Source organism: Aedes albopictus, chromosome 2 (assembly GCF_035046485.1).
Source record: "Aedes albopictus strain Foshan chromosome 2, AalbF5, whole genome shotgun sequence".
Taxonomy (NCBI): Eukaryota; Metazoa; Arthropoda; class Insecta; order Diptera; family Culicidae; genus Aedes; species Aedes albopictus.
The window spans coordinates 395,961,441-395,988,653 of NC_085137.1; the positions used below are offsets into that span (position 1 = coordinate 395,961,441).

The window sequence follows — 27,213 nt, forward strand, 5'->3', positions numbered from 1 at the left end:
TCCTCGAATAATCCCCAAAAGATTCCCTAGAGGAATACCTGAAGGAATGCCTGGATGAATCCCTGGAGATATTTCTGAAGACATGCCTGTAGGGGTTCCTGGAGGAATCTCTAGAGAAACTCCTTCAGAATTCTTTAGAGGAATTGCTGGAGGAATCCCTGCATGAACTCCATGAGAAATACCTAGAGAAATCCCTGGATGAATTCCTGAAGTTTCCCTTAAAGAATCACTGAAGCAATCACTGGAGGAATCCCTGGTAGAGTTCCAGAAAGAATTCCTGAAGAAATCGAAGGAGCAATTCATGAGGGAATTCCAGGAGGAGTTTCTGAAGAAATCTCAGGAGTAAGTACTGGAGAAATTTCTCAGAAAATCATGAAGGAATTCCTAAAAGAGTACGTAGATTAACTCTTGGAGAAATCACTCTAGCAGTTCCTGAAGAAATCCCCAGAGGAATTCCTGAAGAAACCCCAGAAGGAATCCCTAAGGGAATCTTTGAACAGTTCCTGGAGGAAGTCTTGGATTAATTCTCGGAGATTCTGAAAGAACTCCAGGAGAAATTTCTGAAGGAATCCCAAGAAGATTTCTTGGGGGCATTAAAACTAATCCCAGAAGTTGTTTTTGAAAGAATCACAATAGGAATTCCCGGGTGAATCTCTGAAGTAATTCTTGGAGGAAATGTTTCTGAAAGAATTTCTAGAAGATATACCTGCAAAAATACTTCTAATAATTTCAAGTGGAATTATTGGAACAATCTCTAGCGGAATTCTGGAAGAAATATGGAGAAAACCTTGTATAAATCTTTGAAGGAATACCTGCAGAAATACCTTAAAGGATCTCTGGAGAAATTTATAAAGAAAAACTCGAAAAAGGCACTGAAACATTCACTGGAAGAACCTCTAAAGATATCCCAGGACAAATCTCCGAAGAAATATCTGGTGAAATCTCTAAATAAATTGTTGAAGTGATCTGTGGAGGATGAAATCACTGCAGCAAGACTTTGTTGATTGGCAGCATGGATCAATCAAGAAGGGGCGATCATTTACATGTGTTCAGTGTAGGCCAAGCTATTTACAGGATCGATTTTATTTCTTTTGTTTTTTTTTATAGAAAGGGAATTATTCCTGCTTATACAAACTGTCAGATACAAAATACAAACCAGTCATTTCAATAGATGCCCTTTTCTAACTCTAGATTATAAGACCAATGCAGGTACCTAGCAAGCAGAGTTTGAAACTTTGTCCTAATTAACTTCCGGCATAAATGCTGTTGAACTATATCTGCAACTTTCCCTCAACTTTCTTGCAGATAATCAAACTAGTCACCAAGAGCCCCCACGGAGTGGACGACGGATGGTGGGAAGGTGATCTGAACGGCAAGATCGGAAACTTCCCCTCGCTGGTGGTGGAGGAGTGCGACGAAAATGGAGAACCATTGACCGAGGCAGACGATGAATCACCTCCCCCGTCGGCGCCACCCACGTTTGCAGCCCCAGCACCGCCACCCATGGTCCTGCAAGAGGCCACACCACCCGAGGGTCAGAGCCCAAGTAAGTGGGATAGAGGGATACATGGTGGGAACTAAAACGATTCACTGATGATTTTCGCTTATCGTTTTACAGCTTATGATACCCGAAGCTCGGTGCCAGCGGTGGACCGTTTCGAGTTTGAACTAAACGATGATCAGCACGACAAATATGGATCGCAGTTTTCGGTGCCTCCACCATCACAGCCACCCCCAGGTAAAGTACATCCATTATTGATTCAACGGTTCTATCTAATGAACGTACTGTTCATTTTGTGTCTTTAACTCCTTTCTGTCATGCTGCGTAGTAGTGATTTGTGAGGAACCGGAGGTAATGTATTTGGTAGTGGAAAGGTATACTTACATACATACATTTATTTGTTGAACATCATATTTAAGACAAGTTATAATCAACATATGTCGATGTGGCGTACAACACTCGGTTTGTGGCTGCCACTCTCCATCCTTGGTCGCGCCCAATGCTCGCCAGGTTACGTTCCACCTGGTCCGCCCATCGTGCTCTCTGCGCTTCACGCCTTCTTGCGCCAACCGGATCAGTAGCAAACACCAGCTTTGCAGGGTTGTTATCCGGCATTCTTGCAACATGCCTTGCCCTCCGTATCCTTCCGGCTCTGTCCACCTTCTGGATGCTGGGTTTGCCGTAAAGTGCAGCGAGCTCGTGGTTCATCCTTCTCCGCCACACAGCGCCGAAGATCGTCCTTAGCACGCGTCGCTCGAAAACTCCGAGTGCTTGCAGGTCCTCCTCGAGCACGGTCCATGTCTTCTGTCCGTAGAGGACCACCGATCTCATTAGCGTTTTGTACATGGTGCATTTGGTGCGTGGGTGAATCTTTTTCGACAGCAGCTTCTCCTGGAGCCCGTAGTAGGCCCGACTTCCGCTGATGATGCGCCTCCGAATTTCACGGCTCACGTTGTTATCAGCCGTCAGTAAGGATCCGAGGTAGACAAATTCCTCCACCACCTCGAAAGTATCCCCGTCTATAGTAACATTACTACCCAGACGGATCCGGTCGTGTTCGGTTCCGCCTACCAGCATGTACTTTGTTTTTGAGGCATTCACCACCAGTCCGACCTTTGCTGCTTCGCGTTTCAGGCGGGTGTGCAGCTCTGCCACCGTTCCAAATGTTCTGGCAATAATGTCCATGTCGTCCGCAAAGCACACAAATTGACCGGATTTTGTGAAAATCGTTCGTCGGCTGTTGAGCCCGGCTCGTGTCGCATCACACCTTCCAGAGCGATGTTGAATAGTAGACATGAGAGTCCATCACCTTGTCGCAGTCCCCGGCGAGATTCGAATGAACTGGAACTGGACAGTTCACACGAAACCCTTACGCAGTTTTGCACACCGTCCATCGTGGCTTTAATCAGTCTAATCAGCTTCCCAGGAAAGCCGTTTTCGTCCATGATTCTCCGTAGCTCTGCGCGGTCTATACTGTCGTATGCTTCCTTGAAGTCGATGAACAGGTGATGCGTTGGGTCCTGGTATTCACGGCATTTCTGGGGGATTTGCCGTACGGTGAAGATCTGGTCCGTTGTCGACCGGCTGTCGATAAAGCCGGCTTGATAACTTCCCACGAACTCATTCGTTTTAGGTGACAGACGACGGAAGATGATCTGGGATAGCACTTTGTAGGCAGCATTCAAAATAGTGATCGCCCTGAAGTTCTCACTTTCCAAATTATCGCCTTTCTTGTGAATGGGGCAGATTACCCCTTCTTTCCAGTCCTCCGGCAGGCAGGTGGGCAACTTTTATGGGCCCATCTTGCTGAGTTCAGCGGCTTTTTTTGGTTTTGAGCTGGTGAATGGCATCATTTACTTCCCTCAGCGTGGGAGTTAATTCATTTCCGTCCTCCGCAGCACTGGCGTCATCGTTTCCTCCGTTGCCGTGGTCTCCCGTGCCTACGTTCTCCACGCCATTCAGGTGCTGATCGAAATGCTGCTTCCACCTTTCGATCACCTCACGTCCGTTCGTCAAGAAGCCTTCGTCTTTATCCCTGCATATTCCGGCTCGCGGCACGAATCCGTTGCGGGATGCGTTGAGCTTCTGATAGAACTTCCGTGTTTCTTGGGAATGGCACAGCAGTTCCATTTCTTCGCATTCCGCTTCTTCCAGGCGGCGCTTGTTCTCCCGAAAGAGGCGGGTCTGCTGTTTCCGCTTCTGTTTGTAACGCTCCATGTTCTGTCGGGTCCCTTGCTGCAGCAGTTCCGCCCTCGCTGCGTTCTTCTCTTCCAAAACCATTCTGCACGCTTCGTTGAACCATTCGTTCCGTCAATTCCGTTTCATGGTGCTCTCGGTGGCGTCGTTGATGGCTGCTTTCACTGTACTCCATCAGTGCTCTAGCGGACTGGCAACGCGGCCTCGAGATTCTGCGCGTATGCTGAGGCGACATCCGGTTGTTTCAGTCGCTATAGGTTGTACCGTGGCGGTCGCCGGTACCGTACATTGTTGATGACGGAGAGTTTTGGGCGCAGTTTGACCATCACCAGATAGTGGTCGGAGTCAATGTTGGCGCCACGATAGGTGCTGACGTCGATAATGTCGGAGAAGTGCCGTCCGTCAATCAGAACGTGGTCGATTTGGGATTCCGTCTGTTGTGGTGATCTCCAGGTGTAACGATAAGGAAGACTGTGTTGGAAAAAGGTGCTACGTATAGCCATATTTTTGGAGGCGGCAAAATCAATAAGTCGTTGGCCGTTTTCGTTCGTCTGCTGATGGGCGCTGAACTTACCAATCGTCGGTCTGAATTCCTCCTCCTGGCCTACCTGAGCGTTTAAATCTCCTATGATGATCTTGACGTCGTGGCTTGGGCAGTGATCGTACTCGCGTTCGAGCTGCGCGTAAAATGCGTTCTTGTCTTGTCATCATCAGTGCTTCCGGAGTGTGGTCTGTGCAAGTTTGTTATGCTGAAGTTGAAGAATCGGCCCTTGATCCTCAACCTGCACATTCTTTTGTCGATCGGCCACCAACCGATCACGCGCCTCTGCATATCACCCATCACGATGAAAGCTGTTCCCCGCTCACGTGTGTTGTCGCAGCTTTGGTAGATGGTGTGATAACCTCTATACGTTCGCACCATGTCCAACACACCTCCTGCAGCGCTACGATGCCGAACCCGCGGTCCTTCAGTAGATCGGCGAGTATGCGGGTGCTCCCAATGAAGTTGAGAGATCGGCAGTTCCACGTACCGAGTTTCCAATCGCAAGTCCTTTTTGTTCGTTGGGGTCGTTGCCGTTGGTCTCGGTTCGTATTATTCTGTTGCTGATTTTCCGCTACAATGTTTTTTTACGGCTGGCTCGTAGGGCCTGACACCAAACCCCTACTTTCCGGAGGACCATAGTGCACAGTTGAGCTTAGAGTCCTTCCCTGACACTCGGACGTGGATCAGCCGCCCCTAACATGGGGATCAGACGCTGTTGTGAGCCGCTCCTCCTGGAGAACAGACGCTCAGGTTTGCCGAAGCAAACCCCCCTTCCCTTTCAGCCTACGGCCAAAGTTCTGTAACTACCCTTGGACGCTCCACACATCCTGTGGTATCAGCGTCCGTATGCTCAGGCCAGCTCACCTTCTTAGGTTCCTCAGGGTCGGCATTGACCGGGGAAGGACTGGGCCACCCTATACTTACCTGCCAACTCAAAGTCGAAGCCAACAGGGGAAAGGCCAAATAAACTGTTAGGGGATTTTACTCTATCGTTTTGGAATAGAAGTGTGAACAATATAACTATTCTAATATATTCTATTGATGTGTGGGTTAGTTTACATGTTTTTGTACATTGGGGTGCGTTGTTGCTGCGAGGGAGGAGGAGACCCAGACAACCAATTTTCACGTATAATGAAGTTTATGTTAATGTTGTACGTACTTTTATGCGTTAAAGTTACATCGCATAAGATGCAGAAAAAGTGCCTTATGCGTACAAAAGTGGAGGCGCTATACGTGCATTGACGGAACAATAATAATGCTATATGACTTGAAGCGATATCTTATGCGATGCACCGCGTGCACAATCGCGACGCAATTTAGCATCTTATGCGATTTAATAATATAAAAAAAAAACAAATCTGTCAGCTCGATATCGAACTAATGACCTCTTGATTGTCGAGCCACACTCCACACTCAACACCAAACGCTACTTATGAAACAAGCTGATTAATTATCATGATATTCTAACTTACCTCAGTGTTTGTTGGAATGCACTTGGTTCACTTGCGCTGTGCGTGTTTGGCAGGCTAAAAACGATTTCCCGTACAGTTTTTACTTCCCCTATCTGGCTAGCACCTCCCATTGTTGATTATCAAGCCAACTAAACTAATAATGATGACTTTGCAACCATAATTATGGGCTGTTCACTTTCTTGTAGCTTTTTGGCACTGCATCCACAGTGCAACAGAAACTCTTTAATTGTTATCACATATCAAATCGCGTAATGCCAACATAAACGCTTCTAGCTTATTTGAGTTTGTATGCACACTTCAACGAATTTATTTGTACTTTTATACGATTTCATCCATACACCAATGCGAGGTAAACTGACACAACAGGAAAAGTACCAAGCGAAGTCGTATAATCATCGCAGTACGCAATTATGTGAATTCATTTGACACTTTGCGAGTTCACTCGCATGCTTTTACGAGTAAGAAAAGTTCATCGCAATAAAACATCAGAATATCATCTTCTACGATGTGCTCCTACCTTATAAAAGTTTATTTGTATTCTTATATGACTTTACCTGATACATCGTAATAAGTTCAAAAATAACATCATATGCGATGAAAATTGTCAGTCAGCCGTACATATATGCGATAGTGACTTAAAATAGTACTTTCTACGATGTACAACGTGGTTTCTTATGCGACTCCTGGTTGTCTGGGGAGAAGGTAACTGCCTACCTGGTATACCTTCACGTGCTTAGCGTCGTTAGCTACGGAGAACGCAGAGCAAGATGTACGTAGCGTGCTGTTGGAGAGTTCGCTGGGTTCCACATCGGCGGTCGAATTCAGGGGTTCGTAGGCCCCAGCGGCTTCCTAGAGATGTGCACCGTGGTACCATGATACACGGAAGGAAACGTTCACGTGCCATTGCGGGGCTGGATCAAACTACCTGCCCTGGATCGCAGGCCTCACCTCCGGTAAGGAGGGGGGAGGGGTTTCCGATGAGCTTGCTGCTTATGTGTGGTCTTGAAAATGCGTCGGACACATTTTTGCCGGCTGAAGGACAAACTATCTTTTATTTGCACACCTGGATTTTCCCGATCACTTCTCGAGTCCGTTTTTCCACTTAAAAAACGAGTGGTTCACTTCTCATCCCGGAATTCACTGAACTCCCCTGGCTCTCCACTTTCTTTCCAAATCTCCTCGTCTCAAATCCCCTTCCCTTTCTCCCGTTCCATTTTTTCTTTGTTCTCGTCATTCTCCCGGATTTAGTGTTGTTACATTTCAGTTTTGCTTCCTTTACTGAGCATTTTTGCACAAGGGGCATATTACATACATTTATTTGTTCAACATCATTAAGACAAGACATAATCAACAATAGTACGCCACAATACTCGATTTGTGGCTGCCGCTCTCCATCCTCGGTCGCGCCCAATGCTCGCCAAGTCACGCTCCACCTGGTCCGCCCATCGTGCTCTCTGCGCTCCACGCCTTCTTGTGCCAACCGGATCCGTTGCAAACACCAGCTTTGCAGGGTTGTTGTCCGGCATTCTTGCAACATGCCCTGCCCACCGTATCCTTCCGGTTTTGGCCACCTTCTGGATGCTGGGTTCGCCGTAAAGTGCAGCGAGCTCGTGGTTCATTCTTCTCCGCCACACACCGTTCTCCTGCACACCGCCGAAGATCATTCTTAGCACGCGTCGCTCGAAAACTCCGAGTGCTTGCAGGTCCTCCTCGAGCATGGTCCATGTCTCGCAGGGGATCCGCAAGCGGCAAGGTAGGCCTACTGCTCATCTTTTGCGAGTGTGTTAGTGTCGACTGGCACGCAACCTGGGGCCTAGTCGCATCCTGCTTGGAAACCGGTTTGTGTTGCCGATGGGGATGACCCGCGAAATCGCATTGTGTTGTTTGGGAAGGCCCGCCTGATGCATGTTAGGTAGGCGTAGTTTGTTCGAGTTTGACGTGCCTACACCCTCCCTGATGTCTCGTGCCCGTAGAGGATCACCGGTCTTATCAGCGTTTTGTACATGGTGCATTTGGTGCGTGGGTGAATCTTTTTCGACAGCACTATGGTGACCACTGCTCTAAACATTCGCACCATGAATCCTGTCCAACACACCTCCTGCAGCGCTACGATGCTGAACCCGCGATCCTTCAGTAGATTGGCGAGTGTGCGGGTATTCCAATGAAGTTGAGAGATCGGTAGTTCCACGTACCGAGTTTCCAATCGCAAGTCCTTTTTGTTCGCTGGGGTCGTTGCCGTTGGTCTCGGTTCGTATTATTCTGTTGCTGATTTTCCGTTACAATGGTTTTTTTACGGCTGGCTCGTAGGGCCTGACACCAACCCCCTACTTTCCGAAGGACCATAGTGCACAGTTGAGCTTAGAGTCCTGGCACTCGGACGTAGATCAGCCGCCCCTAACATGGGGATCAGACGCTGTTGTGAGCCGCTCCTCCTGGAGAACAGACGCTCAGGTTTGCCGAAGCAAACCCCCCCCCTTCCCTGTCAGCCTACGACCAAAGTTCCCACCGAGGTTGGTTACGCGATCTTCCCTTAGGTTATCTTTTTTTTTTTTATCTGTATTAACGAGATTTTTAGCCCTAGGCTAGTTCATCTCGGGACCCACGCTTTACTTCCCTTCCGAAGGAAGAACTCACATTTTGCGAGTTTGTCGGGAGTGGGATTCGATCCCAGGTCCTCGGCGTGATAGTCAAGTGTTCTAACCATCACACCAGGTCCGCTCCACAAGGTTATCTCATTGACACCATGAAGTAGCTTCTGTAGCCACAACACCTCTCTGCAAGTCTCGAATGGTGATATATTCGGCTTCCATACTAAATAGAGACATGCTTGCCTGCATGCGACTGCCCTATCCAATTTATTCTTGAAATAAATACCTGGTATTCGACTTGCGATCGACTGTATAGGAACTTCAATCGGCGTCGCAATAGCCATCAAACTTTAGCGGCTTTTCTCTGTTATTGATTCATTTGAGTGCGTAGTCGTCCATGGTGACAACCCAATCAACTCGTCGACTCAGAAGAGCTACGTTGGCTGCTACTTCTGGCCATGTGTTGGTTCGACTATAGCTTGTTAACTAGCTCTTCTTGACCACACTGCTGGAAACCCTTCTGTTGCTATATGTACGTACAGCTTTTCATTTAATCGACCGAGTAAGTACGCACCTTTGACGTTCAGGGAAGAAACTTTCATCTGCATATGGACAGTTAGCAAATTCTGGCACGCACAAGGTACTACACCAGGTTGCCATATTCTTCTTCCATCGCTGCTTGCCATGAGTTCTGCTCCGGTCCTTGTACTGCTTCGTCGTACGAAACTAGATCATCTTTAACTACAAGGGCCACGTCAACTACGTAGTGCTGCCAAAACCTAGTCGAAGGCATCCCTTTGGTTAACCGCGTACCGCTGTTCTAATGCTCAGCGATTTTTTTAGTTGGCCTGCATCTCAATCGTCACCATGATCCTGCTCATCAAACTCGTTGAGTTCTGCATCCAGATCGTGGTCAGATTCTTCCGGATCAGTTGCTCGTCCTGAACGCCCTATTCTCCCTGAGCACCAGTCTCTTCCTGAGATGCTTCGGCTTCGGGTCACTCGAGTCAGTCTCGATCTTTTCCGATATCTGCCCCTCGGACTTAGGAATATTCATCTCCTCAATGAAGTGCACATTTAACGACTAATCGTGATTCCATTGTCAATAAGTTTGGTGACAGGATCTAAGGTATCTGAACGCCTTATAATCGTTCACAGTCGAACTTCGTTCGTTGAACGTCCGAAAGATGTACGTAAGCCGAACGTCTGAACAACCTTGGTGGTCTGCCAAAACATTTTAGAATGGGATTTTGTCAACTGCCAGAAAGGGTAGACGGTTATGAGCGTAAACGGCGGTCATCACCACTTCGCTCCAGTATTGCTTGCCTAGTTCAGCACCGAGCAACATATCCGTTGCCGTCTCTCGTAACATTCGGTTTTCCGCTCAACTATACCGTTCTTCTGGAGGCTGTATGTAGCGGTGTATTGAGCCAGGACACCTTCATTCTCACAGAATGCCTTCAACTAACCGTTGACGTATTCTGCACCTCCGTCTGACCTAATTAGACATAGAGCCTTCTCAAAGCACGTCTTAACATGGGCCACATATCGTTCAATATAACCGGCTACTCAGATCATCAGATTTCCCTCGTAGAAGGAACACTACGGTGTTGGTCATGGGTCCTGATACGTTGATATGCACCACCAGATATAGTACTCTGCTTGCTTTATTTTCATGAAATTTCAAGAAGGATAAGGACTGTTCATTTTATAAAGAGGACACCTTATTTGTGTGATATCTTTTTTATTTTTCAATAAAATCATTACCAGTTTTTTGCATAAACTTCCATAGCTATTCTACAGTGTAGGAAAAATATAACATTATACAAATTGTCCTTAGTGATGGAACTGGAGCGGTTTTCGTTAAAACTCAGTAAAAACCAATTTCTCAAAATTCTACATAACTTTCCACAAACATAACTTTGAAATTTTTATGAATTTTTCAATGTGTTCACACTTAAAATAAAGTACCGTATTCAGCTGTTCTATTTTCGGTAAATGTTCAAATTACCGAATGTTCAGCAAAACATTACCGAAATTCGGAGAAAAATTACCGAACGTTCGGTAAACTGTGCTGAATCATCGGTAATGTTTACCGAACGTTCGGTAAAAAAATACTGAACTTCGGTAAAACTGTGCTGAACTTCGGTAATCCAAACTTTTACCGAAAATAGAACAGCCGAACAAGTGACTCTAAAGTAAGTGTGTTGGGATCTAATACTATTCTACTAAAGGTAGAACGTAATAGTTGGTCAATAATAATGCACCAAGCATTATACAGCTTGATATAGTAAGTTGCCTTGTTATCAATGAAATTGATAAAACATACTTATTTAAGTCCAGTTATGCAATAACACTACGGATTCAGTTCAAAATTTGTCCAGTATAGAAGAAAATCGCATTCTAAATTATACCGAAGAAAAATATGCTTTAAAGTACATTCTTCATCATAAATTTAAACCTCAATTATGGCCATAGTGAAAAATTTCATATTTTTTTGCCCCATAAATGCAAGTTTTTGATTCTAGAGAAGCTTATTATTATTTATTTTCAGCAAGGCTTGATCCTATGTGATTATATACCTTATTTGAAAATAACTACATGTAAAGTTTGATTTTCGACATCATTGTTATGTTGTATTTGCAATGGGTTACATCGTTATTTAGAAGAACCTTCAAAGAACGAAGCTGTTTTTCCTCCGGTAACTGCCATGAAGCACAGTAACCAAGCCAACGATGCTATCAAGAAGCGGTTTTCTGCATTTGAAATTGCATTATTAGTACTTTCGGCTAGATCCATTGAAAACATTCAAAACTTAATATTCTCATATTTTTTGTTTAACAAATAAATTTTATTCTGAAAATCGAGACCAACTTGTAACTTCAATATCTCAACAACTAATATTCCGATTAGGTTTATAATTTGCCAGAATTTGTATCACTCATACTGCTGCAGTATGGCAAATACTTTTATGAAATTTAAAACGATACACCGATGTTTTACAGTAATTTTGTGTTTATCTTTAGTTTTTGGGGATCGAAAAATTGACCTCTCCTAACACTTTGCCACATTTCTATGAAGTCCAACAATTTTAACCCAATTTAATTATAGTTATTATCTGCTAATATAATGTACTGAACAACCAACCAAGTCTGCTCAAATTTGAACTACGCGTTTTCTTTTTACAGCCTTGCAAAGTTGTCCTCTTTATAAAATGAACAGTCCTTATGCATAAGAACTTACCTTTCAGGCAGTCTTTGCAAAGTCCAAATTGGACTTTGGTATTTGCATACCTGTCGCAAACTGTAAAATACTCTATCATGAAACCGGTGCCTAGAGGACCTGTTCTCAGCTTCTCCAGTACGACCGGTTCTCGATGGCCGATAAGCGTTCATGGCAGTTCGGCAGGTGCTGCAACTACTTACTCAGCTTTACGTATTTCACATTCCACTGTTTTCAACACAAAAAAGTTTCCGTTCAGTTCTCCCAAGGCGACACTTTTACCGGCGATGCTCATTCAGCGCTGATGGACCATTCAAGTGTTCATCGAAGTGCTGCTTCCACCATTTAATCACTTCATGTTGGTCCTTCGAGAAGAGATGCTTTCGTTCCTTTGCTTTATCCCTATCAAGCACATTCGGTTTTTCTTCATAGTTCTTTATCTTTCGTAGCGATCGCCATCGTTTCAAAGCAAATCGATATCGATCGACATCGAAAATCTCTCCCTGGTTGACCGGGATACTTGTACATTTGCGGGTAGAATTGAGATTATTATAGAACTTCCTTGTTTCTTGATGAACTGTGTAACTATTTTTAATGAAATTAAAACGTTTTACCCCGCAGGCCGAGGAGGAAGAATCTCGCAACGATATAGCGGCCGCTACTCCAGCTACTGCTAGCAGTGACCCGAACCAGCTGGACTTTGCCCAAATCATCGTGACCGCAGCCACGCCGATGCACGAGGATTCCGATAAGCAGTTCCCTCCGCCACCGGAAGAGCTGGATGAAGAGGAAGAGCAAACCGAAGAGCAATCGACAGAGATAATCGAAAAACAGGAACAGGAAACTCAAGAGGTAAGCGCCAAGGAAAAGTCCAAGGCAGAATCCCCTCCCAAAGAGGAACCACAAGCGCCACAAAAGCAGCCCACGAAGCCACCAACTCCGCCGAAACCAGCCAAACCTCCGTCTCCTCCGAAGCCGGCGAAACCGGCGTCACCACCCAAGGAGGTCCAGCCGAAGGCGGCCACTCCACCCAGCATGGAACCAATCGCAGCGGATGAACCGGAACCCGCACCGCTGGAAGAACCGGAAGCGCCGTTCGAATCCAGCGGTTTCGAATCGTCCGGATTCGAGGCAGCCTTCGAAGCCAACTTCGAGGCCGGATTTGCAGCCAACTTTGACGACGCATTCGGAAGCAATCAGCCGGAAATACCGAAACAGGTGGTCGGAGGACGCGCAAGCATACCGGAAGAGCTTGAGCCGCACCAGTTGGCGCGCTTGCAAAACCTGAAGGAATCCAACGCATAATGATGTTGCTAGGGTAAGGTTATGCTCGCGTGAGCGAGAGCATTCGAGAATAGATCCAGTTTTATTGAACAATGAACGAACAAAATCTGAAGTTTGAAGGGTGAAAAATTTCCGTTTTATCAGTCGAAACTGTCGGGAACGTATCCAAATGGTAAGCACTATCATAGGCCATATTGACAAACAATCTACGAAGTATGAATAAGAAAGTCTGAAGGAGAGGAATGATATCACGTTTGCTTATTTGTGTACTAGATATTTCAGTAACTTTTTCCTGACTTGAGATAACTTTCAAATAACATCGCCTCAGATGTTTGACTTTTTCGAATTAGATGGAGCATTCCCAAGTAATCTTGAGCAGTTTAACCCTGGACATTGATATACTTTTTAGTCGCACTTTAATAACTTAACTGAACTAACTGAAATAGAGACTTGAGAAATCGTGAAAACTTTCTTATGAAACTAATGAGTAATGGCATCTCTGAGCGTCTATAGTATATTTGAAAAACAGAATTGTGCAGCAACACGACCAAATTGGCCCGCGTTATCATTAGAACATTCAACAATTTTATCACATGGCGACCGTGACAGGATACGAACCAGAAATATTCGGATTTCAACACATATTGTTGGGGAGCGGGACATTTGGCATAAAGTCATTTGGCATAAGGTCATTTGGCATAAGGTCACTTGGCATAAAGTCATTTGGCATAACGGTCATTTGGCATAATGGACGTTTGGCATAATCGAAATGCACCCTTCTTTATTATGCCAAGTGTCCATTATGCCAAATGACCGTTATGCCAAATGGCTTTATGCCAAGTGACCTTATGCCAAACGGCCTTATGCCAAATGACTTTATGCCAAATGACACAGACCCATATTGTTGGTAAAGTGACATAACTCTGTGAAGCCGAAGTGAAAAACATTACTTCTGTGGATCTTATGTTCCTAACTCCAGGATAGTTGGGATGATGCAAAGCACTTCAAATGTCTTATAATGTATTCTTACGTTCAAAAAGCTTAAGTAAGCATGGCGGAATCATTGGCATAACAACGTTTGATAATCAAATTCAGATTTTATTTGCGAACATGAATCCACGTGCTCCAGTGGCAATCGAATCCACGACTCACAATTCGCCAGCAGACGAGCGCTTCTGTTTCTCCAAGCTACGGAGCCATTTGACCATCTCGCCATCACTTGATGGCATATGAAGAACTGATCTCGATTCCACTGTTACATATGGTTTTCTTCACTGCACAATCTATGTAAATCTTCTTTGGAGATAGGAATAGCGTCATCAACATACTTACATTTCTCTTGTATGTGCATGTACTGTACATATATCAAAACAGTAGAGGAAGTGCTCATCTTGCGAATTGATAGTCGTGGGTTCGATTCCCACCGGAACACGTGGATTTCTTTTCGCAATTTAAATCTTTTTTTCATCAAACCCGTGTTTCTGTTGTTTAGTATATTCTAGTCGTCTAGTATGGTCTAGTGTAGTCTACACATACACCGCAGCCATTCATTACTTCTTTTATTACTCTTGTATCACGTTTACAGCACATCAGAAATGTATTACATGCATTAAAGCGGACAGGCATACTGTGCAGCGTTGTATCACATGCTGTATGATGGATATGGTAATCAATTCCATAGAACGAAGACATCTCGTACCAACCGCTCCGTTTATTTAACAGGTTAACAGGTGAAGCAAGTTCGCTCCTCGAAACGAACTTTTAAATTTAGGTACCGGCCAGAGTGAACGCGTCACGCGGCCATTGGCGTAACTAGAGGGGGGGGCAGACCCCCCCCCCTCCAGAATCCGCCAGGCCCCCCCCAGAAATTTTTCATGACTTTATATATGGAAATTAGAAAAAAAATCTGAAAACCACTGTCGTGGTGACAAACATAGATCTATATTCTCAATTTAGTTGAAAATCGGAGTTTTCGACTAGCGAAGTTGGATTTTTCTCCTAATCCGTGCGTCGGACCTAACTTCGGAAGTGGTGCGCTGTATAGCAAACAGCTATACAGCGCACCACTTCCAAAGTTAGGTCCGACGCACGGTTTTGGAGAAAAATCCAACTTCGCTAGTCGAAAATTCCGGGTTTCAACTGCACGTACAGTAATAGAAATTTATTTGGCATAATATGTATTTAAATTGACAGTTATTGGAGACAATTCTCAACTTGTCACTCTTTACAAGATCATTGTCCAAAATGGTCTATGTAATTAGTTAGTTTTGTTTGGAAATATTATATAATCAGAATTATATAAAAAGCAATACTTTGTACATCTTCTTTTTTAAATCGCTGAGAAATTAAATCTAAATGATAATTTCCAGGAATTCCTGGATGGGTATCTTTAAGAATCTTTGAATTTTCTAGCAGCATTACTGCAAAATATGGTTAAGTGCTTCTTTATGGAAATCAAGTATCATGTGGGAAAGAACTCTGGTTGAATTTGCAATGGAATTCCAGCAAAAGTTTGTGAATTCCTAGTGAGAATAGATGTACGTAGCTGAAGCGTAAACGCGAGTGTATTCATTAAAACCATGCTGGATGTGATTTCTAGTCGGGCACTATTAATTTCTTTTATTTCGTGGGCCAGGTGTATCTTTGCGTCTATCAAACAACGCACAAATTCAAATGGTCATTGAGAAAGTTTTAATATATTTAAAAGCTGGTGCTACAAGATGTAATCGTAAGTTTGAAGGTATTCATGATTGGACTTGTAAAAGACTTGGTATTCATGAGATAATTGTGAAAGAATTCCTGGATGACTTCTTGGAGAATTTCTTGGCTTCTATGTCCCTCTAAAATTATCTAAAAGAATTTCAATACAAATTTCTGGAGGAATTCCTCAAGAAATCCTTCAAATTATTCAAAAAATCTACAAGTAATCCTACAAAAAAACCCTGGGGTGAATCCCTGAAAAACATTATGAACGGAATACTGTAATTTTTTCAACCAAGCGCTGAATAAATTTAAAAGAAATCACGAGAGAAATTTCGGAAGAAATCAAGAATTCTCGGAGCAATACCTGCAGGAATCCCTGGAGTAATTTGTGAAAGTATACCTGGAGGAATCCCTGGATGAATTCCTGGAGGAATCCGAAGAGCAATTATGCTAGGAATTTCAGGAAAAAAAATCTGAAGAATCCGCATCAGAAATCCTTGTAAAAATTACCAGAAATTTTTTTAGATGAATCCTTGGAGGAATTTTTGAATGCATTCCTGGAGGAATCCGTAGAGGAATTCTTCAAGAAATCACAGGAGGAGTTCCTAGATGTATTTCTGGAGGATATCCGGGAGAACCTTCTGGAAAAATTCCATGCGGAATCTGGAAAAGTTCCTGGACTAATGCCTGGAGCATTAGGAGATTTTTTTATTATCGTACAAATTGGTATGAAGTTTCTGAAGGTTAATGAAATTAGGTAGGGATCATAGCACGAAGCATCATAGGCACATTTTTTTTTGTGAAATCATGAGCAAATTTTCTCAGCAATTCCAAGATGGATTTCTTGAGGAAATCCTAGAAATTTTTTTTGACACATTCCTGGCGGATTCCCTGGAAAAGTTAATGGATTGATTGATTGATTTGTCTTTTTTAAATCGACTTTCAGCCCTTGGCTCCAAAGTTAATGGATAAATTTCTGAAGGAGGCATCCCTGGAGAAGTTCCTAGAGTAATGCCTGGGGCATTAGAGAAATTTCTGATAAAATTCCAAGATAAATTTCTAGAAGAATTCCCAGAGGAATTTCTGGAGAAATTCCAGGAGGAATTCTTGGAGGAATCTCACGAAAGAATCCTTAGAGGAATCCCTGCAGGAATTTCTGGTATATTCTTGGAGGAATTCCTGGTGGAATTTCTAGAAGAACCCGTGAAATAACTCCTGGACGGATTTCTAGAGAAATCCCTGGAGTTAAAATTCATGGATTAATTCTTAGAGGAAACCTGAAAGAATTTCCGGAGGAATCCCTTGGAAAAATTCCTATAGAATTTCCTGAAAAATCTCCTGAAAGAATATCGGAAGCAATCTCTAAAGGATTTCCTGCAGAAATTCCTGGAGGAATGCTGTAGGAATTTCCGAAGAAATTCCTGGAGGGATTCCTGGATCAATTTCTGAAGAAATTCCTGTAGGAATTTCTGAAGAAATACCTACGGTAAATCTTGGTGGAATTTCTTGAGGAGCCCCTGGAGACACTGCGGTAGTAATTTCTGAGGAATTCCCAGAGGAATTGCTGAAGGAATTCCTATATGAATTCATGAAGGACTTTCTGAAGGAATTCCTGGGGTATTTCTGAAGAAACCTCATAAGGAATTCCCGTAAAATTTCTTACACGCAGAAAAATGGCGCTTGTTTAAAACAATAAAACGCATGGTTGATTTTCAAACTGATAATTTACTTATTCCAAAGTTATATTTATCTGTTTTCATTTAGAGTTTATCGATAAAAACAAGCGATTACCATCATTTCATATAATGTCAAAAATTTCATTTGTTTCAACAAAATAAAAACCATAAACATGGTCCGAAAGCACTCACACATCTATAAAATGCTTACCCCATCATCGCCACAACGAAGAAGGTGCAGCAAATCCAACACGCCAACTTCCAAGTGCAGTTTTGGCCGTGATGGATAACGCTCAGGTACTCACGACAGCATCCACAAAAAGTTTATCGGTTTCGCCTTTTTTGTCTTTTTTCTAGTCGTTCTCCTCCCCATCCGCTTACCGACGGTCTAAAAATAGATTTCCGAGCTGCCACAGTTGCTGCCGTCACCAACACAATCACATTCCGGGTTTGTTAGTGGCAAAAGTGCAATCGTTTAAATCAATCAATTATTTCATGTTGAAAATACCATATCTCTGTTTGTTTTAACAAACTGTCAAAAATTTCGACAAATGAAAATATTTGTATTATCAAAAAAATAGAACAGTTCAGTTTGAACTAGAAATCAGTTTGTCGCTATAGTAAACTGAAAAATCGGTTGATTTGAACTAGAATTTAATTGTGTTTACAATTTATTTTTCTGCGTGTAGAGAAATTTCTACAAAAATTCTTGAAAGAATCCCTGAAGATATTCTTGGAAAGAACCCTGGAGAAATCCCTGAAACAAATTCCTGGAGGAACCTTAGGAGGGATTCCTGAAGGAACTTCCGGTCAAGTTCCAGGTGGAATTTCAAGAGGAATTTCTGGACAAATCTTTAGAGGAAATCTTGGGGAAATTCCATGGAACTATTCATGGATAAATTTCAGGGGGAATCCTTCAATGAATTCCTGGAAGAATCTCTAGAGGAATTCTGGAAGGAATCCATGGAGAAATTTCTGAATATATTCATAGAGAAATTCCTGGAGAAATTCCTAGAGGAATTCTGAGAGGAGAACTCCATTAGAAAGAGTTCCAGGAGAAATTTCCAGAGGAATTTCTGGAGTACTTACAGGAGCAATTTCAGAAGGAATTTCTGGAAGAATTACTGGAGAAATCATTGGAGGAATTTCTGGAGGAATCCATGAAATAATTCCTGGAGGAATGGATTAATTCTTGGGGGAAACCCTGGAAGGATTTCTGGAGGAATTCCTAGAACAATTCCTGAAGGAATTGCTGTACGAATTTCCGAAGAAATTCCTGGAGGAATTCCTGGATCCATTCCTGAATAAATTACCGAAAGTATTCCTGAAGAAATACCTGGGGTAATTTTTGGTGAAATTCGTGGTAGAACTCCTGGAGGAGTCCCTGGAGAAATACCTGGAAGAATGCCAGGAGGAATACCTGGAATAATCATAAATAAACTCCAGAAAGAATTTGTGGGGAAATTTTTAAAAGAATCCCTTGAGGATTTACTGGAGGATTCATGAAAAAATATTTGAAAGAATTCCTAGAGATATCTCAGGAGGAAATCATTCAGGAATCCCAGGAAGAATTATTGGAATATTTCTTGGATAAACTCCGGGAGGAATTCTTGGGGTAATTTCTAAATTAATCCCTGGAGGATTTTTTAGATAAATTCTTGGAGATATCGCTGTAGTAATTTCTGAAGGAATCCTGGATTATTGCCTGGAGGAATCCCTATAGAAATCTCTGGAGGAACTTCTGGAGGAATGCCTGAAGTCACCCCTGCATAAATTCCTGGAGACATGCCTGTATCAATTCCTGAAGGAATCTCTCGAGAAATTCCTTAAGAAATCCCTGGAGGAAACCCTCTGGATACATTTCTAGATGGAGTGGAGTTTTCAGAAGAATTCTGGGAGCAATCTAGTGGAGTTTGGAGTTTTTAGAAGAACTCCCGAAGCAATCTCTAGATGATTTGCTGGAGAAATTCCGGGATGAGTCCATGGAGAAACTGCCAGGAGAAATTTCTAAAGAAACCTCTTGATAAATTTGAGGAATCCTTATAGAGAAATTTCTAGAGCAATTCTTGGAAGAATCCCTGGGAAAATTCATTGAAAAATCATTGGAGGAATCCCTGAAGCAATTTCTGGAGAAACCTCAGGAAGAATGCCTGGAAAGTTCTGGACAAATTCCTGCAGGAAGTTCTGGATAAATTCCTTGTGGAATCCCAGGAAGAATTCCTGGATTAATCTGTAAGGGAATTTTTGTGGAAATTCCTTGGAACTATTCCTGGAAGAATTCTTGAATGAATTCCTGGAGGAATCTCGAAAGAAATTCTGGAAGCAGTCAATGGAGGAATTTCTGAAGAAATTCAAAAAGAAATTTCTGAAGAAAATCCAAGAGAAATTTCTGAAGAAACTCCAAGAGAAATATCTGAAGAAAATCCAAGAGAAATTTCTAGAGGAATTCCCAGAGGAATTATTGGAGGAATTCCTGTAGGAATTGCGGTAGTAATTTCTGAAGGAATTCTTATGGGAGTTCCTGGATCAATTCCTGGAGGACTTTCTGAAGGGATTCTTGGGGTAATACTTAGGTAACCTCTTGGTCCTGGAGGCATCCTTAGAGGAATTTCTAGAGAATTACTTGGAAGAATCCCTGGGGGAATTCTTGCAAAAAAACCTGTAATCCCTGAAACGATTTCTGGGAGAACCTCAGGAGGAATTCCTGGACAAATCTCTATAGGAAATCTTGGGGAAAATCCGTGGAACAATTCATAGAAGAACTGTAGGAGGAATGCCTAAATGAATATCTTAAGAATCCCTGAATGAATTCTCTAGAGGAATTCTGAAAGGAATCCATGGAGAAATTTCTGAAGGAATTCCTGCAGAAATTTTTAGAGGAATTCAGAAAGGAATTTCTGGTGGAGTTCCAGGAGGATTTTTTGGAGGAATTACTGCAGGAATCATCGGTGGAATTCCTGGAGGGATCCATAAAGTAAATCCTGGAGGAATGTGCAGAGGAAACCCTAGAGAAGAAATTCCTGGATTAATTCTTGGAGGAAACCCTGGAAGAATTTTCGGAGGAATTCATGGAAGAATTCCTGGATCCAAACTTGAATAAATTCCTGGAGTAATTCCTGAGGAAATACCTGGGGTAATACCTGGAGAAATTCTTGGTAGAACTCTTGCAGAAGTCTCTGGAGAAATGCCTGAATGAAATCCTAGAGGCATGCCAGGAGGAATACCTGGAATAATTCTTGAAAAAATCCGGGAGGAATTTCCGAAGAAGTTCCTGGAGGAATCTCAAGATTCATTCCTGATGAAATACAAAGTTCGATTTTTGAGGGAATTCCAGGAGGATTTTCTGGAGAATTCTCAGGGGAAATACTGAAGAAACCGCTGAAATTGCTGAGGAAATCCTGAAATCCTGGATTAATTCCTGCGAGAGTTTCTGAAGGAATCCCAATAAGAGTTCTTCTAGAAATGTTTAAAATAATCTCGGAATTCGTTTTTGTAAGAATAACAGAAGAAATTTTCGGTGAATCCCTGGAGGAACTCTTGAAGTAATTTCTGAAGAAACCCGATGAGGAATCCCGGAAGCAAGCCCCATTAGGAACTCTTTATGGAATCTCAGGAGAGCTTTCTTAGCGACTACCTGGAAGAGTTTTTGTAGGAATATTCCTGGATAAAAAAAATGAAGAAATCAATGTCTGCAGTAATTGTTGAAGGAATACTAGGATCCCTAGTGGAGCGGACCTGGTGGGATGATCGTATCCACTCTAGGGCATGTTCCCTTCATGAGGTGAAGTTTTAACTTTGGACAGCCTGACCCGGCTGATCGTATCCAGCCTAGGGCAAGTTTCCTTCTTGAGGTGAATTTTTAACTTTGGACAGCCTGACCCGGCGAGATTTTACCAACGGACCCGACAAGTCGAATCATATCAGCTCCCCTCTAAGGTGAGCTTAATAACCACCTTGGCTGGTCGGATTTCCATCCACAGCAAAGGCATATCTCTTCTTTGAGAGGAGCTATTTTGAAACGTTGCTCTGTCACGACTTTACGCTTTTTTTAAACTTACATGTTTATATCGTTTCACACTTCTAGATTTCGGTTCCAGAATAACGGAAATCCTTTTAATTTCATTCACTTGCTAAACTGACCTGTTCGACGTCCTATTGCAGCACTGACTACGGCTTTTGCCTTGTTTATGTTCGGATCTCCCAAATGGGGCACTGCATTGTTTTGATTTTGTATGGGATTTTGACGTTTTTTGGCCTTGTTGTTTACAAAATTTCTCTAAGAGTGAGGGAGAAGGAGAGGATTTCATGCAGTGCCCTATACCCTAGTGTTTCTACAATGCGTTCTGATTGATGTGAAGTTTCGACCATGTTGATGATTTGATGTTGATTCGACCAAACAATCTGCTTGACAATTCTATCCAATCTGATTATTCATAATGTAATCATTACCTACCTTGATACCTTGTTGGCTACAAAGTAACTTTACTCCAATGCCGAGCGTATAGTAGAGCTCCATCTTCGTCGGTCTTGGGCGATGTTCCTCCAGTTTCCCCGAACGTGTAGGGATCGTAGATCTTCTTCAACCGCGTGCAGCCAGCGAGTTCGCGGCCGCCCACGAAGTCACCTACCTCTACCGGGTTCTCTGCTGAATATTGTTTTCGCTATTCTTTCTTTCGACATTCGCACTACGTGTCCAGCCCACTGAAGTCTGCCGTATTTTATACGTTTCACAATATTCGCATCTTCGTACACTTGGTACAACTCGTGATTCATGCGTCTGCGCCACACTCCATTTTCTTGTTTCCCACCGAGAATTGTCCGCAGCACTTTGCGCTCAAAAACTCCAAAAGCTTTTCGGTCTACCTCCTTTAACGTCCACGCTTCGTGACCGTAGAGGGCAACCGGAAGAATCAGCGACTTATACAGAGCGAATTTTGTTTGCGTTTGCAAGTTACGGGACCTAAGCTGGCTACGCAATCCGTAAAAGGCCCTATTCGCAGCTGCAATACGCCTTTTCACTTCACGGGAAACGTCATTGTCACATGTCACAAGTGTTCCAAGATAAACAAATTCTTCAACAACTTCAAACACTTCCCCATCAATCACTACCTCAGCACTAACACCACTAGGCCTGCTTCTGTCTCTACCCGCTATCATGTACTTCGTCTTGGTAGAGTTAATCGTCAAGCCTATCCTCGCTGTCTCTCTCTTCAGAGGAGCATAAGCTTCCTCCACTGCCCTACGATCGATGCCGATGAGATCAATATCGTCCGCAAAACCGAGGAGCATGTGCGACCGTGTGATGATAGAGCCATTCCTCTGCACGCCTGACCTCCTAATCGCTCCTTCGAGTGCAATGTTGAACAATAAATTTGAAAGAGCATCCCCCTGCTTTAATCCATCCAAGGTCACAAACGACGTAGACACTTCGTCCGCGATCCGAATACTTGATTTTGATCCATCCAGCGTTGCGCGTATCAGCCTAATTAGTTTCGCCGGAAAACCATGTTCTGACATTATCTGCCAAAGCTCATTTCTTTAAAATCAATGAACAGATGGTGAGTCTGCAAGTTATATTCCCGAAATTTATCTAGGATCGTCCGCAGGGTAAATATTTGATCCGTCGTTGATCGGCCCTCACGAAAACCAGCCTGGTATTCGCCGACGAAGGACTCCTCAAGAGGTCGCAGTCTGTTGAACAGGACACGCGACAGTATCTTATACGCCGAATTTAAAAGGGTAATCCCTCTGTAATTGGCACACTCCAGTCTGTGCCCTTTCTTGTAGATTTGGCATATGAGGGCATCCAACCAACTGGTGGGCAATTCTTCATCCTCCCAAATCTTTATAATAATCTGATGGATTGATTGATGTAGCTGCTCGCTTCCGTGCTTAAGAAGTTCGACCGGGATCTCGTTCTTCCCAGCAGCCTTGCTGTTTTTCAGCTCCTTAAGGGCCTTTTTAACCTCATCCAGTGTTGGTGGTTCCACTGCTTGACTGTCATCCATTATGTTAATCCTGTTCCTGGGTGCTCCTTCGCTGCTACCATTCAACAAATCTTCGAAGTGCTCCTTCCACCTGGCTGCCACCATTGTTTTGTCTGTCAGCAAATTTCCTTCCCGGTCATTGCACATGGCGGGCACTGGCGCAGTCTTGTGCCGCGCGCCATTGACAGTTGCATAAAATCTCCGCATATCGTTCCTGTCCATACTTTCCTGCGCTTCAGCAATAACACTCTCTTCGTGTTGCCGTTTTTTTCTGCGGTGGATTCGTTTCTCTTCTGCTCTTGCAACCCTGTACCGCTCTCTGTTCTGCCGGGTACCGGCCACTAGCATTCGACTTCTGGCGGCATTCTTTTCGTTCGTCGCTCGTTGGCAGTCCTCGTCAAACCAACCATTACGTTGGCGTCGCTGAGCGGTACCAATCACCTCTTGCGCTGTTGTTGTCACTGCTTCGTGGATACTTCCCCATAAGCTGTTGACATCTCCAGATCCGTTGGTCTCTCCTATCCTCTCGTCTAGCTTCTGATGGTACTGTGCAGCTACCCCTTCGGCTGACAAGCGCTGGATATTGAAACGCATCGTCCTGTTGTTTCTTGAACTCGTGACGCTGGATAATCGCGCCCGAATTTTGGCGGCTACAAGATAATGATCCGAGTCGATGTTCGGGCCTCTGTAGGACCTCACATCTATGACGTCCGAGAAATGTCGCCCGTCGACCAGCACGTGGTCTATCTGGGAGCAAGTGTCACCACTCGGGTGTCGCCAGGTGTGTTTTCGGATATTCTTACGTGCGAAGTAGGTACTGCTGATTGCCATCCCTCTAGCAGCAGCGAATGTCACTAGGCGCAGACCATTATCGTTGGTAACAGAATGAAGGCTTTCCGTTCCAATGACAGGCCGAAAGAAACTTTCTCTGCCGATCTGCGCATTTGCATCTCCGATGACTATTTTGACATCTTGTTTTGGGCACTCTCCGTAGGCCTTATCAAGGCTCTCATAGAACTCATCCTTCATGTCATCGGGTTTGTCGTTCGTTGGCGCATAGATGCTGATCAGGCTGTAGTTGAAGAACTTGCCCTTCATCCTCAACACACAGATTCGACCGCTTATCGGCTTCCACCGAATAACTCGCTTCATCTGCTTCCCGATCACTATAAAGCCAACTCCGAAGTGTTGGCGATGGGATCCACCGCTCGGAGTTTGCGTTCTCCAGTTTTGGGCCAGCGTATCTCCTGGATAGCAGCCACATTAACGCCGACATTCTGCAGTTCACGAGCCAGGAGCCCAACACGTGCGGGTTCATTCAAAGTTCTCACGTTCCAAGATCCGACTTTCCAAACGTTGTCCTTTATTCGTTGCCGGGTCTGTTGCCGTTGAATCAATCCGTTTACTCTACTATTGCTTTTCTGGGTGTTTGAAGGTTTTCAGCAGGCTACCTTACCGGGGCCGCGCTGCCTACATTGCGTTGAAGGGGCTGCCTTCTTAGGTATAGCTGACGCAATACAGCATTTCATACTCAGCCGCTGGATGCCAGAACAGACGCTGTTTGAGCCGCACCTCCTTGGTGTACAGACGCTCGGGACGTACCTCCTCAATCTAGCTGAAGTCAGAAGGACAACAGTGCCCAGGCTGCACTACCAGCTAAGCACACAACTCTTAGCTGGCGGTCTTTGTCATCGTTTGACCCGTGGAAGCATGAGGTAGGAACTTGTGAGGACCAGAGCTATGTTGGACGCTCTCCTTATTGTAATCACTAAAATAACTAAAACGGTCGCTATGCCTTGTGTGGTTGACATAACTTGGCTGCTGTCACAATGTTGAAGTCCATATACGGTGGCGCCTTTGTTTTGATGTGACGAAACCCAACAAACTTCATTCACTGCTTCATTGATCCGTTGCAACGCCTACTCAGTGGAGTCGTAATTTTTTACCACACTGCTCACATTGTTTTCTTTTTTTAATTTAATCACAAATTAGTCAGCCAAACCTAAATTACACGAGCACGAAAAAACTGATAGCCATATTTTTCCACACGTCCGCACGCGTTTGTGGATTGCTGCGATCTCCATCAAACACGTGTTTCTGTTGTGTATTTACATAAAGTCAAAGCATTTCAACTAATTGTCACGTCAACGCCTTTTTTAGTATTTTTTTTTTGTTCAGAGTTGCAGACTTACTGAATACTTGGGATACAAGAAAAAGATTTTAAAAACGTTTAACGAAAAAGGATGATAATTCTATCAGAATTTTCCAAGCAGTTCTGGAAAAAATCCAAGCATATTATACTATTTCAGTATTCCACATAAACGGGCATAAAACAATCATAGAGAAATAAGCAACAATCCTTACTCTCTACTGGATGTACGTCGACTGGCTACAACAATCAAACCGCCAGGAGACATTTTATCAATCAATGTGAAAAAGTAGGACCAGTGCATGTGTAGTCGAACATTTCCCTCATTTCAATGTGGTCCAGCCCAAAATGTCCAAAAGTCATGTGCTTCCCATTCATGAAGGCGCAACACCGTAGTAGATGTCGCCACCGATGTGATACACTGTTCTAAATGTTACTCAATGTAACGGTAATGTATGTCCAGAGATATATCGAGTAGAGATTCAAATAGATTGACGATCAATAACTCCCGATGGAATCTTTCAGCCTTACCGGTTCCCACTTTTGTTCTTGGTTCACTATAAACTCTACTGGAAGCTCATCTTGACTTGCCAAGTCCAATCACTTCGGATGATTTCAAAACCAAAACTGTGGACGGTGCAACATCAGTCCTGCGTGTGACGGTCACGACAGAAACCTATCGAACATCACATAACAAAATCATGAATAGTAGCGTGGTAGATAACAAATAATGCATAGACTATTCTAAAACTGTTGAACAAAAAAAAAAACAAAAACAAACACTATTGCCTATAACTATCTAGTCTATTGATATTTCGTTAGTTGAAGAACATACTTATTCAGAGCCACGTGTTCATCAAAACATTCCTAGCGAACGCCATCAGCCAGTATAATGAGAACAGCAAAACGACGTTGAACGCGAACTACAAGGCAACAGATCGATGGAAGTTCTCCAGTAAAACAAAATCGTTAATCCCTCGACCAGAGTAGGTACAGATCGGCCTGCTGTCACATAAAACATTGAAGCCTTCGCTTAATGTAACTTTTCGAGAAAAAAAAACATGAAAAAACCAAAGCTTCCTCTGCCAGATCGGATTCTAATTGTTAATCGCGTCTCCGCTACCGTATACTAGCATTAACCGATGATCTCTTAAGCTCGTGAAATGATTTTTGTTTTTCAATAGTTTACGCTTCGGAATTTGTTCAGTGGAGTGTTACAATACTTCTAGGACCATAAGAAATCAATCAAAGTTCTTATGATATCATATTTTTTTATGAAAATTGTCATAAAAATTTATAAATATTTTGTTTGAAGTCATCTGAAAAAAAAACTAGAGGAACTAAAGGCACAGAGAAACAGATGTCACACTTAAAACAAATTTCATTAAAAACACAGACAAACAGACGTATCACTTGGAACAAATTGCGATAAAAATCATCGTCACGAAAACATAATCGCCCAATGCTAACCAGGCTGTGTTACAGCAAATCACTCAGTAGGTGGCAGTAGTGAGCAAACGTCAAACAGGAACAAAAACGATGCGAGCGCCGTGACCGAGCGATTTGCGAACTACAAAATATTTGAACTAACCGTTAAAAAGGGTAACGATGAGAAGTAAGTAGAGTGAGACGTCTGTTTGTCTGTGTTAAAAATATCGTAAAGAAAGCGTAATCGTCCAACGCTAAATATGCTGTGTTTGGCCGGGCCGCCACTAGATGCCGGTATTGAGCAAACGTCAAACAAGAGCGAAAACGATATCAGGCTGCGAGTGGTCAATCGACCTGCTACTGAATATTTGAATCAACCGTTAAAAAGGGGATAAAAGGGAAGCGATGAGAGTGTGACGTCTGTTTCTCTGTGCTAAAGGTTTTCGATATTTAGTTTTTGCGT

The 27,213-nt window shown here is 43.4% G+C and overlaps 2 protein-coding genes across 4 annotated transcripts in view; both read left to right on the forward strand.

Moving 5' to 3' along the window:
* Nucleotides 1-13,529, forward strand: part of LOC109414872 (protein nervous wreck) — a 52,412-nt gene extending 38,883 nt beyond the window's left edge. The window contains exons 6-9 of one of the 3 annotated variants that reach the window (XM_029879313.2): nt 1,306-1,546; nt 1,619-1,738; nt 1,833-1,852; nt 12,145-13,529. In XM_029879313.2, the coding sequence (XP_029735173.2) occupies nt 1,306-1,546; nt 1,619-1,738; nt 1,833-1,852; nt 12,145-12,828 (1,065 nt within the window). In that variant the 3' untranslated portion in view covers nt 12,829-13,529. Of the gene's footprint in view, nt 1-1,305; nt 1,547-1,618; nt 1,739-1,829; nt 1,853-12,144 lie in introns of all 3 variants that reach the window. The other 2 variants (XM_029879312.2, XM_019688711.3) reach the window with 2 other exon arrangements.
* The window catches only part of LOC115253479 (KAT8 regulatory NSL complex subunit 2), a 598,461-nt gene that overhangs the window by 475,643 nt on the left and 95,605 nt on the right, over nt 1-27,213 (forward strand). The window lies entirely within an intron of this gene.